At 35.3% G+C, this 13,629-nt stretch overlaps 1 protein-coding gene and 1 long non-coding RNA gene across 22 annotated transcripts in view; one reads left to right on the top strand and one right to left on the bottom strand.

The window, feature by feature from the left end:
• Patronin (calmodulin-regulated spectrin-associated protein patronin) overlaps positions 1 to 13,629 on the bottom strand; it is a 40,387-nt gene that overhangs the window by 3,295 nt on the left and 23,463 nt on the right. For 13 of the 21 annotated variants that reach the window (XM_046611650.2, XM_046611651.2, XM_069133427.1 and 10 more), the window contains 18 exons: positions 13,354 to 13,573; positions 12,718 to 13,234; positions 12,435 to 12,601; positions 11,215 to 11,391; positions 8,396 to 8,529; positions 8,173 to 8,326; positions 7,850 to 8,048; positions 7,532 to 7,764; positions 6,538 to 6,712; positions 6,166 to 6,446; positions 5,789 to 6,085; positions 5,432 to 5,668; positions 5,143 to 5,320; positions 4,203 to 4,322; positions 3,643 to 3,738; positions 2,984 to 3,082; positions 445 to 678; positions 76 to 358 (listed from right to left, as the gene is read on the bottom strand). In XM_046611650.2, the coding sequence (XP_046467606.1) occupies positions 76 to 358; positions 445 to 678; positions 2,984 to 3,082; positions 3,643 to 3,738; positions 4,203 to 4,322; positions 5,143 to 5,320; positions 5,432 to 5,668; positions 5,789 to 6,085; positions 6,166 to 6,446; positions 6,538 to 6,712; positions 7,532 to 7,764; positions 7,850 to 8,048; positions 8,173 to 8,326; positions 8,396 to 8,529; positions 11,215 to 11,391; positions 12,435 to 12,601; positions 12,718 to 13,234; positions 13,354 to 13,573 (3,801 nt within the window). The remainder of the gene's footprint in view (positions 1 to 75; positions 359 to 444; positions 679 to 2,983; positions 3,083 to 3,642; positions 3,739 to 4,202; positions 4,323 to 5,142; positions 5,321 to 5,431; positions 5,669 to 5,788; positions 6,086 to 6,165; positions 6,447 to 6,537; positions 6,713 to 7,531; positions 7,765 to 7,849; positions 8,049 to 8,172; positions 8,327 to 8,395; positions 8,530 to 11,214; positions 11,392 to 12,434; positions 12,602 to 12,717; positions 13,235 to 13,353; positions 13,574 to 13,629) is intronic. The other 8 variants (XM_046611653.2, XM_046611652.2, XM_046611654.2 and 5 more) reach the window with 8 other exon arrangements.
• LOC124212015 (uncharacterized) lies at positions 7,294 to 8,531 on the top strand. The gene is made up of 3 exons (XR_006881559.1): positions 7,294 to 7,597; positions 7,688 to 7,759; positions 7,856 to 8,531. It is a non-coding gene; the product is annotated as an uncharacterized lncRNA (long non-coding RNA).

Below are 13,629 nucleotides of genomic sequence, written 5' to 3'. Positions count from 1 at the left end.
ACGGAATGATTGAATTAGTGAAATCATAACGTATTTTTTTAGGGTGAAGTACAATACGAAAAATAACAATCGTACTTGAAAAACTTGTCGAACATTCTGTCGTTGACCTGCTTTGGTCCGGTGCCGTAAAGTTTAGAAACTTCTTCCTTGTCAGGACAGTACGAGTAGAGAGCTCTGAATTGGCAACCGGCATCTCTGAAGAGAATAAGAAAGTGCTTGCTTTCCGATCTGGATATTTCATCCAGTACCCTCCTTTTAGCTTCTTTATTCACTGTTCCGGGGAATACACAGTATTCTACAGCATTCAACATAATTCCTCTATTTGACTTAGTGGTAGGTTGTTTGTATAATCGTGGACCTGTCAAGAACAAAGACAGACAGAGGTAGATAAGTGGTAGATACACATAAGTTAGCCTGGAAGAAAAATGTAAACTACTTTCTTACCATTATAATCCATCATTGAACTAGGAGTACTGCTAATATCACTGCTTCCGTCATCGAACATCCTTCGTTTTGTCATAAGGCCTGGAGGAAGTGATCCGGGGCCAGATGGTGACGGTAGATGCCTCATACTGCCCATTCCTGGACTCGGTGCGCGTCTCGGAGGTGTCGCCCTGCCCAGCCCACTGTCCGTATCTGTGTACCGATACATCATACTGTCTTGATCACTACTCGAACCTGTGAACGCAAGCCTTAATATTTGAAGATGGAATACTCGCAGGAGCGAATAAAACTGGCAAGAAAATATCTAGTGGCAAGTTGCTTCTTTCTATCTGTTTTTTTTTAGATAAGTATTTACAGAACATTACATTACACAGTTAGTAACAAGTGTTTGAGAGATTTTCTACGAATTCTTTTTCATTTGGAGAATAAGTACATATACTATATCCATCTTCATTGCTTGCATTGTTCAGAAGAACTCATAACATACATATCGATATCATAAGGTAATTTTTACAGCAGAATTATTTTCATCATTTTAAAGCACGTTAATTGTTGCTGAGTTAAATAATTCGATATTTCATGACAATTTCCGCATACCCAATGTACACACATTTAGTTTACATGAAAAGCTGATGAATATTATTCTTATGAATAAGAAATTTTCTATGCTCAATTAAATATTGATATAACATGTGGAACTTTCAGGTTTATGATTAATGGTCTGTGCTATTCAATGTGGTATAACTTATTATCACATACTTTTTTGAAAAATAGTCATAGTTTATAGACAGCATTTATTTATTCCAGTGCGATTATAGAATTTCTCAAGTTGTTGACTCTTTATGTTACGAATACTTTGTACATCAAATTGTGAATAGCTGATTGCATAATAAATAAGTAGCTGTTCATGGTCTATTTTTTTGTTGTTTTACTATTTAAATACCATTTGACTATAAGAACCAAGTACTTATTTATGATTATTTTTACTGTAGAAGAGAACATGGGAACTAAAACGTAAATAATGGCATTTGACTATGTAATTTTTCCTAACTTTTTCTTTGTTGTTTCCACACATATTCGTCTATATCGAAAGATTGACTAGCTATTATTATTAACAATTAATACCTGAAACAAATGTAGTACATGAAAGACTGAACAACAAATTATCAAGAACTCGAAGAAGAAGCATGACAATATTAACGATGTAAAACCTAACTATGAGAGAAAAATAACACCAAATATTAGACTGGAACCACCGACCTTGATCTGAAATACAACGATTATACAATAACCCATAACCGGTGCTATACAGTGACCAAAGCCCGACAAGCTTCAACTGAACATCTGCAGCTACGCTAGCAAATAAATTTAATATCCTGAAACTAAGGTCAAAGTCTCACTAGTGGTATTACATAATAAAAAAAAACCTTTGTTACTGGGTTAATACTATGCAGATAATAACAATATATATTTTATTATATACATAGTATAGGAATAATTAGCATGTTTAAGGTGTCCTGAGAATAGGAATACCATTACCGTTACCATAATTTTGTGGGAAAGCAGAGTCTAGTTTGGAAGTTATTAATGAGACTTTGGCTATGAATAGAAACAGTGCAATTCGTGTATATATAATATATTGTACATATGTATATATCTCGTGCATTCCACAATAATCGAACTAATGTGTGCGAATATATAATGCCATACTATCAAAGAAAAAGGTATGCTGAATAATATTTTTACTAGTACAAACTGTCAAGATATTCATATGCTTTTTATGCTAATTTTTTACTATCGAAATGAATAATCACTTGGAAAACGTTCAATGCATCTCTTGTATGTTCCAAGAAAATAAAAATTAACAAGACATTCTGTAAAATGTTGCTTGAACTTCAAAATCGATATACCTTTCTTAATATTTCAGTAAATTTAGACTTGATTTTAAAATATTTTCCTTAAAGGTAGATGACAAAATTTAATTTATATGTCAGACTAATTCAAAAACTATTTAGTGTTACTTTGATTTGAGAAATTTATACCACTTCTGAGTGAAATATCAGTTACATACTGCACATCAACCATAATGTTGATTGATTGAATTTTGGTACGTTTTCTAGAAAAAAATAAAATATTACGCATGAACTGTATCCACAATTCCATATACCATATTCATGGTATGATAGAGCACTTGTGAAAGTTTAGAGCTTTATGGAAGACGTAATTTCAGAACTATTAATTCACCCGTGAATCATATAAAAAAGTTCGAGATAGATGTAGAAAAACAATGTCTCGTTTATTGTGGAATATACACATGTAGGGTATACCAATATGACATACGTGTACAACTGCCACCTGTGCGTTTAACCTGAGACACCATGCAACTACAATATGTATATACATAGTAGCCTACTACAATTTTACGGTGTAAAGAACATACATGTATATTCATATACATATACATATACGTATATGAAAATTGTTGCACGATAGAGAAAAAGGGGTAAACGTATGTATTCCAATTCACTGTTCTCCTTACCACACAAATTCATCAACGAATTAGACTTTCTCCCCTTAAAGTTTTGGTAAGTTGGGTATTTAGGCCTGCCTCTAACTTGTTGCTGAGGCTCCTGTGCATCTGTAATAACGTAACGTTTCCGTTGTTACACCGGCGAGACCGAGGTAGTGCCAATAATACATTTTTTGGGGAAATGCTTTTGTTGTGCATTTCTTTTTTCTTAGTACTCTTAGTATAATAGCCAAAAGATGACAATATTTCCATACAGGCCATTCCATAAGTTACACATGGGTATAATAAATAAGATTCATGTAATGACAACCATGAAAATAACAATAATAATAATAAATATACCAATCGGTGCAAATGGTGCATAACAATGTTCCGCTCTAAAATCAACAGGGTTTTCTACAGGCGCCACTACTGAATAATAACTCATACCCGAAATAACCATACACACAATCATTGATAAATGATCAAAAGGTTTCATTTTGTGTTCTTGTTTGTTTTGTTTAAATATCAGCAGGGTAGATATAGGTAGGTAGGTAAGTGGGTATTCATATACATGGCGATCCATACATGATAGAGATTCCTGAAACAGCTCTACTCTTATAATACCAAAGGTCAAAAAACGATCAATCCATTCTCCATAAACTTTTTCGCTTACTTACTAAACTTACCTCGTGATGTTTTATAAGAACCACGACGACCAAGTTGATTAACGCTACGACATGGAGAAGATCCTCTACCATCATCTGGCGAATCTACAGAAGAAACTAAAATAGATCGCTATTATTACAATGAGTTATTATTTCGCCATTTGAGTTCTATTGCTAGATAAGTTGTATACAAATATTATACGTATGAATAAATTTTCATAATGTAACTGCACTCAAACCATGCTTATACAGAAAAAAATAAATAACATCTAATTATACCGAGGGAAACAAAAACAAACTAAAAATTAACTATGACAAACAACTCAACAAAATCTTGATTACTCAACCGAATTAGAGAATAGCATCAACATCATCAGGTGTTTTAACGTGATAAAAATATCATAAAGTTGGTGAAGGGAAGCAACTTTCCATGACCTTATGCGTTTGGTAATAGATATAAAATTTTGCGTAAATTATAAAAATGTAAAGGATAAAATATTATTAAGACTTTTGTCAAGTTGTTGGTATCTGTGTAATTGTTTTACAAGGTGAGAGGAGTGAAAAGTGTGTGTACTGCGTACCCCTAAGGCTGCCACCTCGATAAAGGGGACCTGAGCGACGGTCATCAAGGTGGGCGGCAGTAAGACTATCCTGAGAGCCACGATAGTAGTCCCGTCTCATCGTTGGGGATATCAGCGACGCTATGGTAAGTGTGTTAGTGCACAACAATTTTTTTTACTGAGTTTTCTATCATAGTCTAGTTGATAAAGTCAAAATCGGAAGACTTGCATTTCTGGTGTCATCAATCCAGGTTATCGAATTTTATTATGGAACCGTACAGAAATGATTATAGATTCATTAATTTGTTCATTAGCCGATTTTCAATTGATTTCAAATCTAGTCACATTTGTTATAAGATCTTTAATCTATTGCATGAATTCAGACTAATTTCACAACATTGGTCAATTTATTTATTAAATCTGTACTAAGTAGAATCGCGTTTTGTCTGATAATGTAGAGTTTGTTCAATCATCAAAGCAAGTAGAGAAATGTAAATAATAATAGCAGATAAAATATAGGCAACATGATGTATGTATTGCAATAAACTAGTGTAATCAAGAAAACATTCAGCGCTGTGAAGATTTAGCTAATAATAGAACATACATGTACAAACGATAAGTTTTTTTTTTTTACGTAGTATTGTCACAAATATTGCTAAATTAAAATTGCTTTAGTGTCAACTTTATCATGCAGGAAACGTGTACTTGCAACATCAATGTGCATTATATCAACGTAGTTAAAACATTTGGGTATATTTAGTACCACATTATGCATATAATTGATCACTCGTTGAAAGGAAACCTATCCAAATTATAAAAGTACCCTTAGTATCAGTTGAAATTTAAATAAAATTTCAATCTTTGTGGTTTTACGAATGTGCTTAGTTTCAATGGCGTCAATTAATGCGAGTAGAGAACACATCACATCGGACGTTGGTGAATAATTTTTCGATTAACTCACCAGTGCTAAGATTAGATGAAGATCCTTTTTTCCCCCGGCTTGGCGTCAAGGTTCCAGAATCTAAATCAGCACCCGCATCCACATGAATTGTTTTCGGTCGAGGACGACTGGGTGTGGTTTTGTTACGTAGCTTTGTTGGCTTTATCGCATTCAAGAGTTCTTTGTCAATGATTTTACCCTGAAATTGAAGAGCAGAATGAAAACGTACATCCCACTAATTGTAAGTTGAATAATGTTACGATTCGAAAGAAAAAAAAATTATTAGATCACTCAACATTTACAGAATTACCTCTTTCTCTGCTTCTTCAATCGCCTTTTTAAGCTTATATTGTTCAAGAATCGCAGCTCTCTTCTGTCTTTCTTCCTCCTTTTTACGTGCCCTTTCTTCCATTTTCAACTTTTCTTGTTCTTTGCGAGTTTGCGCCTCAGCTTCTTTTTTCTCCTTCAATTCTTCCTGCTGTTGTCGCCGTTGCAATGACAGCAGCATTATTCGTTCTTTCTTCTTCTCCATTTCATCCAGTGAGTTCTAAAAGTATAATTACTGTCTTCAAAGATTGACAAACGATAACAGAATATAGACTTATTAATAGTATAAATAAAACATGTGCGAAAATGAACAAAGATATGCAAATGTACAATGACATACAGGATCTGGATTGGCTAGTTGAGTTCCGATAACAAGTCCAATTCCGCTTCCCTGTCGGCTAACTGAAGTGTTATCCTTCTGTCTATCTCTCTGACGTTCTCTCTCCATTTCTCTTTGCATGTCCCTATCTCGAATTTCTTGTCGTTGTTGCTCTCTCTCTTCTGCTTGCTTGATCCTTTCTCTTTCCAAATCTCTTTGAGCCTCAAGCTGCCGCTGCCTTTCTGCAGCACTGGCTGGTGGAGATTCAGGTCTAACGGTAAAGTCTTCTTGCTCGATATAGGAAGAAACGGTCCTTTCCTATTTGGAAGAAGATAGAAAAATAATAACAAGAAAAATGGGTTGGCATTACTTGTATTTTCATTGGTTTCACTGACTACCTTCTTCGGAGACGTTCTTTTTTGCCCAAGTGCTGGCTTAGGCTTTTTGGGTGCGTCGTTATCGAATGATATGTAGAATCCCTTCTCTCCAGGATCTGTGGTATCAAATGCTGACACTTCGGGCGTTGCACATGGCGGAGACGCTGATTCTCGTAGCGACGAATGCGGTTGAAAAGAGTTTCTAGATATCGAAGGTCTCGTGGGTGAGGGTTTTCTGTACGTTCTACTGCCTGATGTGATATTCAAGCCACGAATTCCGTGTGAGAGATCGTCATCGTTTCCTAAATAATATTAGCGTATATTCCAAACACTACTCCATTTCTGAACGCATTAAAAATCGATATACCCAGTCAAGAGAATTCTGCTACTCACCAATAAACGAAATATTTTGAGGCTCCATATCATCAACTGATGGCGCAGGGACAGGAGTGTGCAGTACAGGTGCTTGGCGTTTTTCCGTGGGACTTTCGCATGTTATGGGTATATGGTGGACCGTAGGTCTTTTTTGTTCTGGGCTTTCACCCATTAGCTGACTAATTCTGTGCACCTAGATTCAGAAACACAGATTTCATATATTTTTGGACATTCAGAAAATATTAACACACGAATTGGCTCAACTGAAAGATGTTTCAAATCTAAAATTGAGCAAAACACAAATTAAGAGATGAGTCACTGCGCTTATGAGTGGGTTGTAGATTAATAAAAACGTGATCAATATTCAAAAATCACAAATTAACTAAAGCGTACAATTGCAGAGTTTATTAATTATAAAACTTTTATTCACTCTCCGCGATTGATGATAGTATGAGGTTTTTGTCAGTATGACAAGAGGCAACGTGCACACACCTTGTTACTATAACTGTGTGAACTAGTGGTAGAGGAAGAATAGAAAAGATACATCTTATTTAAATAAATATCTGTATCAGGTAGGGAAACGAGTCGTGGTCCAAACTGTAGGTGTCAGGTATTAGAACGTCAGTGTGGGAAGACTCTACCATGTTGGGTGTCAACACTATGTCTATAAACGTAAATTACGTCACCAACTGGTTCTGGACACAGCATATACCATCACTGTTATACCATATATTGGAGGGGGAAAACCTACGTACGTTTTGACCAAAGATATTTGAAGTAAATCTGACCTTCAGGTAGGTACTGTTATTTTCACAATCATTCATACAAGATGTGCCAAGTTATAAACTGAGATTAAAGATTTTACTATAGTATTGTTGCTGAATGTGCTTATTTGTCACTTTATACACCAACATTAATTTGATGCGAAGTCAAGTGAAAGTTATGAAATTCGTCAAGTTACTTTCATCCAATTATACAAGTTTCAGTAATTTATTATTTCTTTTATACTTACCGCATTTCGATGTTGAGGACTGGCAGATGATGGTGGCATTGTATTGAACAGTGTGGCAGGTGTAGGGTAAGTAGAACCTGAACGATTCATTTGGTTGTTACAAAGACTATGATCGCCACCATTGAGATATCTCTGATCCGGTGCTATTTCATGTAGTACGAATCCTTTTGGCTGAGAAGGAGGCGCAGCCCATGTCCTCGTATCTTGATACAGTCGTGAGTCCTGCTGGTAAGCTGAATGACACCAGTTTTATTTAAGCAAATTATTCGGTCCTCTGAATAAAAAGCATCAAAAACTTTCCAAGTGAACAAATTATACCTGCAGGCTGTGGACTATATCGAAGTTCAACTGGCTGCTGATAACCTGCCGCAGCCATTTCGTTCGCTAAGCTTTCAGGTGGTAACGGTTGACCCCATGTTCGTCGCTGAGATTGCGCATGATCATGTAAGTAGAACTGTGACTGTTGAGGGTCCTGAATTCTCGTTGGTATTGAATTCATTGGTGGTATGGCATAATTCTGTGCAATAAATTGATATTTACCATGTACAATCTGTGCATTTTAACATAAACAGAATAAAGGAACAGAGAATCTACAAAGTAATTTTCTCTTCTTGCTGGCAGTTGTAACATGTTGCCTTTACCTGCATATGTTGCTGGCTTAAACTCTTTAATTGCTGTAGTTGTTGCTGCATCTGCTGCTGATGTTGGCTCATTAAATGTTGTTGTTGAATTTGATTTTGTTGATTGGCTAGCCGCTGTATATCTGCTTGAATTTCGCTAAGACTGCTATTCATTCTGAAAAAAGTGAAATGGGATGTGAAAATTTATAAATATAAATTAAAGCATAGTAATAGAAATACTAACTGTGATATAGACTCATGGTACTGATCTATGTCCATATTCTCAATGTCTGGTGTGCGTCGTGTTTCGATAAAAGGTGCACTGCCATCCTGCTCAAGCCATTTATGTTCCACATCTCGCACATCTTCACTGATTTCCTGGGTTTTTAAACAATTAGTTGAGTTATAAATACAATTTAGCTATTGTTTAACAAATTATGAAGGCTGCACATTTTTTTTTTTATTTAAACCTGATAGCTTTCTTTTTCTGATAGAGATGAATCATCGCCCGACTCAGCTACCAGCTCTAAGGTTTCCACATTCGTTCCCGTAATAGATTGCGGTGTCTACGTATCAATATATTTTATACGAAATAATTTACTAAAATTCTGTAATATTTCAATCGTTTGGTTTGTTACAATTATTTGTAATATAAGTCCTACTATAGCTATCATTAGTACAAATACATCAGGTTAAAAATTTTCCCCATTTTTTTCTTCTAATTTACCTTATTGTCTCAAGCACTACTTTGCGTTTGCAACTATTTCGATTTTGAGGCAAAGTAACGAGCTTAATTTTACGCTTTTCATTGTGAAGTGCTTCATTATCGGCTAATTTTATAGATGTTTCTCTAACGCGACTCTTTCCACCTTCCATGACCTTCGAATATATTGTACATCTTGGTGGAAGTGAATCGGGAATCAAACCCATTGTTTGGTCTCTCACGGCATCTTCATTACAGCCCCCTGTATCGTCAATTTTATGCAATATTTGAGAGGACTTTTGTTTTTCCAATTCATCATTGTCTGAGGTGTTCTCGAGCTTCACAGGGTTGTTAAATTCTCTCGATATACTTGCTTGAGAATTTATAGCGCAATCAAAATACTTCAAATCAATATCGCTGATAATTGGTAAACTTTCATCGCTCAATATCACAGAGCTCAATGAGTTTACAGATTCCTGACCATGATTGGAATAGACCTCTGCTAGTTCTGGTTTTAAATTTTGCGAGGTAATAGAGGTCATGATTTGATACGGAACAATATCCTCCAGTTTCGTTTGCGGTAAATATTTATAGTAGTCAAAATCAAAGTTATTGTACTTAGTAAGCTTTGATCGAGGTTTAATATGGTCAGAAAGCTTGATCTCTTCAATTTCTGTAACATATTCTCCTTCGACAGCCTCATAAACTGATTCTCTTGTACTACCACTATCAGTAACAGATAAATACAGAGATTCCTGTGAATTTACAGATCCATACAATGTTTCTATTGAATCAGCTGACTCGTCTTCAGTGGGGGAATTTGATTGGAAAACTAATTCAACTGGGCTTGATGCTGCTGAAGAATTTGATTTAGAAATTTGGACACAATCTTGACTATTGTGGCTGAATTTAGCTGGTACTAATAAGGATATTAAAAAAAATATATTATTAATAGCATGAGCGAACATTTTGGATAATTTTGAACCCGAAACCTAAAAGTAATCAATGAAGTTATCACATTATAAAAAAGTATTCAGCTATCAACTTGAACCAAGGCCATCTTTGTTCATTATAATTACAAAAAAATACTTTGAATTTTAATATATACACGGTACACCAGAATGCTTTTCTCCTTGCTCTTCAAGTGCCTTCATTTCTTGAAAAGCTCACAAGCCTTAGTGAAAAAATTTGTTCCTTCCATTCCAAACAATTTGCACTTGATTAATAAACAATAATTGAGAAGTAATGAATCTCATCAAGAGATGAGAAAAGTTTAACTTGAATCGATCTGAATCCCTTATGATTAGTTGACAACACACACCTGTTGATTCAAAATTGCTTAAATAAATAATAACCTGTTCAACATACGACACAAATAAGTTAGTTGAGAAATTCCACAAGCAATCGTCCATATTTGTTCCAGACCTTCTGCTTGGGATAGAAGTCGAAGATATCACTCGACAGAGATTCATATTCATCCTATTGTTTGATCAATATCATATCTTAGGTAACTAAGATGTTCCCAACACACATATTTCACATTCAAAATCAGTTGCATGAATTGAAGACGAATACGAAACAACGCAACTGTCTTTCCTTGACATAAATGATTCATATTTTTTAGTAGACATGAAGATGTGAGGTAATGTACTACAAATTCTGAATGTATTTTAGAATAAAACTCAGTAAGAAATTGGGAACATTAAAACCGTTAGTACCTTCACGATATGATATTATAGGATTCTTTTTACAACCATTAATGCATTTTTCATCATTTGGGATTTATAGTACGAGTAAGACACTTTATAAATTTCTTAGATATAAAACCACGGTTATCTGCATGATGGTTTGAGAATAATGGGTATGAAATAAGTGAATAAACCGGATTAGACCATCACCGAGAACAATCAGATACATACGTGTCGGGAATGGAACTGGGATATTAGAAATTAACAAAAGAAAAACTATGAGACAATGCAATTCTATACATGCTTTCTGAAACAATAGCTTCTAAAAATAGAAATAGAAACTCCTAAAATAGAAATTGATCTTCGGCAAATCTTGCTGCTGCAAAGACAACAGCTTAAGATTAAAAAATGTTATTTAAACAAATGGAGATATTGCAGATAAGCGTTGAAAACCATGGAAAGCTTTGCACCACAGTTACATTTCAACAAAAAATAAACGTTTCAACTTCATATGTATTGTATAAAAATTCTGACATGAATATTGTAAAATGAAAATATCAGCGAAGCAAGCATTTTGTGCCGATCGTGAATGGTATGAAAAGCGTAGAAAAAAATTAAACAATGAAAATGTGCATGTGTATGTACAATCGCCGCCTGTATACTAAAGCATACCTTGAGCGAAAAAGGCCGTTGTGGTTTATCTTGAGGGGGATGGTTGGATACGAGATGTGTCTCTGTACTACTTGCAGGGATGAACCCTACATTTCCAGAAGTAATGGAGCTGGGGGGTACAGATTCCACAGGGCTTTCAGCCCCTGATGTTGACGATGAAGGGGATTTTACCTTACCCTGGAACCAGCCCAACCAGTGTGCCTTGTTAAGTACAAACGCCTCCACCACACACCAAACACCGTGTGTCGCATCCGTGGCCAAAATTATATTCGACGAGTTTGAAACATTACTAGCAAATGATAATCTAGAATAAAATTGCAAAACAATTTAACGTCTTGCACAGCGACTGACTGTTGCAATTAAAATATTTTTTACATTTTTTTAATGCCAGTATGTAATATTTGATTCAACCATTTGCAGCATACGATAAGTGCTTACAAATATATTATAAACTTTTTATTTACAATCGCACATTGAGCAGTACATCAATTGTACCAAAAAATTTCAATCAATACTTGGCCTCGGCGCAAAAAGTAAAACAATAAACACAATATCTTTCCTCATGCATTCCAGCACCCTATCAACACAATTTTAATACGATAAACCATTTTTTAACACAGAAATACTTACATTCATTTGATCAAGAAACGTAAGTGATGAAGTATGTGAAAACTAGTACATGGAACGTGAGTATAAAAGTTATTTATTACGAACGTATATGTTCTATCCTATTGAAGGTAGAAAGTACCAAGTAAAAGTAGAAAGGTTCTACGTACATTCGAAATCTGATAAGTGTGAATAAAACGAGATATGTGCAAGATGTTGATTTGTTTGTTGCATGTTTGGAAAACTGAGAAGCTTGCATACAGCGTTGCATGTAGGCGTCGAATAAGGAAAATAGACAAAATAACCACACAGTCATTTAAAATTGATTGGGAAAAGGGAGAGAATACGTGGAGTAAATTGAAAAATAGCTCGTAGGAAATAAAAAACATTCTGTGCAATGCAGATTTTACCATTAGCAAAACTACAATAGCCTAAGGACAATAGGTGGCTGTTAAAACTTGGTGCTTTATTTTTTTAAATAATAAGTAAAAAGTTCCGTTATCCGAGGGGAATATTAAATCTAAATTATCAGATTGAGGTGCTGTTTCTTTCAAAAGAAATATTTTCAACGGTAAAATCCTGTAGCACTGTAAATTCCATGCATTATACATTACCTTGGTAACTGCTTGCAAAAATGCAGCTTTGCCAACTTTTTGCCGCTGCTTAGACATGACAACCTCCATTTTTCGCTTTTCGTTTTCTATGTGACGTCGTTTTTCTTCAAGTTTCATCCTGATGTTATTCAACTGTGATGCCATGACTGTATTACCTCCATTTTCATCTATACGGTTTCAATTATAAAATGTTACTTATCGAACTTATTTTGAAAAACACCAAATTCTTTTGCGTCTGCAACATAAAGATGTACATCGAATGGTATATATTATAATAAATTACCAGTAGTATTAGTCTCGGCTTGTTGCATGTGCTGGTTGCTCTGTTGTTGCCACGTAGTCGTATTTGGGAGTGCGGCGAATGTTGTCTTTTTTTCGCCCGATGTGCTGCCATTATTTTGAACTTGTTTTTTTGCTACTATGCCAGCTTTTTTCAAAAGGTTGTCGTCTTTCTCTTGATTGGAATAAGTGAAATTGATAACCTTGTCAGAGCTCTGTCTACCGAGCTGAGCAAAGCTGGCTAATTTCGAACTGTTACTGTCCACATTACTATCATTTTCATTGGAATGTAGGATATTTCTTAGTGTAACATTGTTTAGACTCGAATTAGATGCTTGTCGCTTGAGCCTGGGTGGCTCGTCTGCACTATAACCATTGTCTGATAGAATCAGTTGCACACCACTGCCATAAACATCTTGAACACTCGATCGGGCAGGAAGAGTTGGCTCAGCAACGTTATGGCGTCCTACGTGCCCTCCAACTTCCTTGTCAGGATTTCGTCCAAAATTGTGCAAATTATCCTGCAAGTAAAGATATCCGATTAATGAAAAAATCTGAAATATTCCAGCTTATATGTGAAACTCTTCAAGTATACAAGAGATAGTGATTCAGTGTAGGTATTTAAATTAATCTTGGTCACCTGAGATCCTCCGAAGTTCTCAATTGTAAGTTGAGAGTCATCAGTAACGCTATTTCTCCTCGAACGCCTGCCTGCATAAGAACTACGTCTCTGGTCTTCCCAATTACTTGGCCGACCAGCAGCTTCTGCTCGAGCAGCGAGCTTTTCATCAGTTACGGAGCTCAGAGTAGGCACTCCTTTGCCTCTATGGACGACGAAACTATCTTCACTTCCTGCTCTCCTGTAAAATAGTTAGTATCACAATTTATGCATTGTGATCGAGAATAAGTTATATGC

This window comes from Neodiprion pinetum, chromosome 2 (assembly GCF_021155775.2).
Source record: "Neodiprion pinetum isolate iyNeoPine1 chromosome 2, iyNeoPine1.2, whole genome shotgun sequence".
Taxonomy (NCBI): Eukaryota; Metazoa; Arthropoda; class Insecta; order Hymenoptera; family Diprionidae; genus Neodiprion; species Neodiprion pinetum.
The sequence above is the reverse complement of the archived record's forward strand: the minus strand, read 5'-3'. Positions and strand labels throughout refer to the sequence as shown.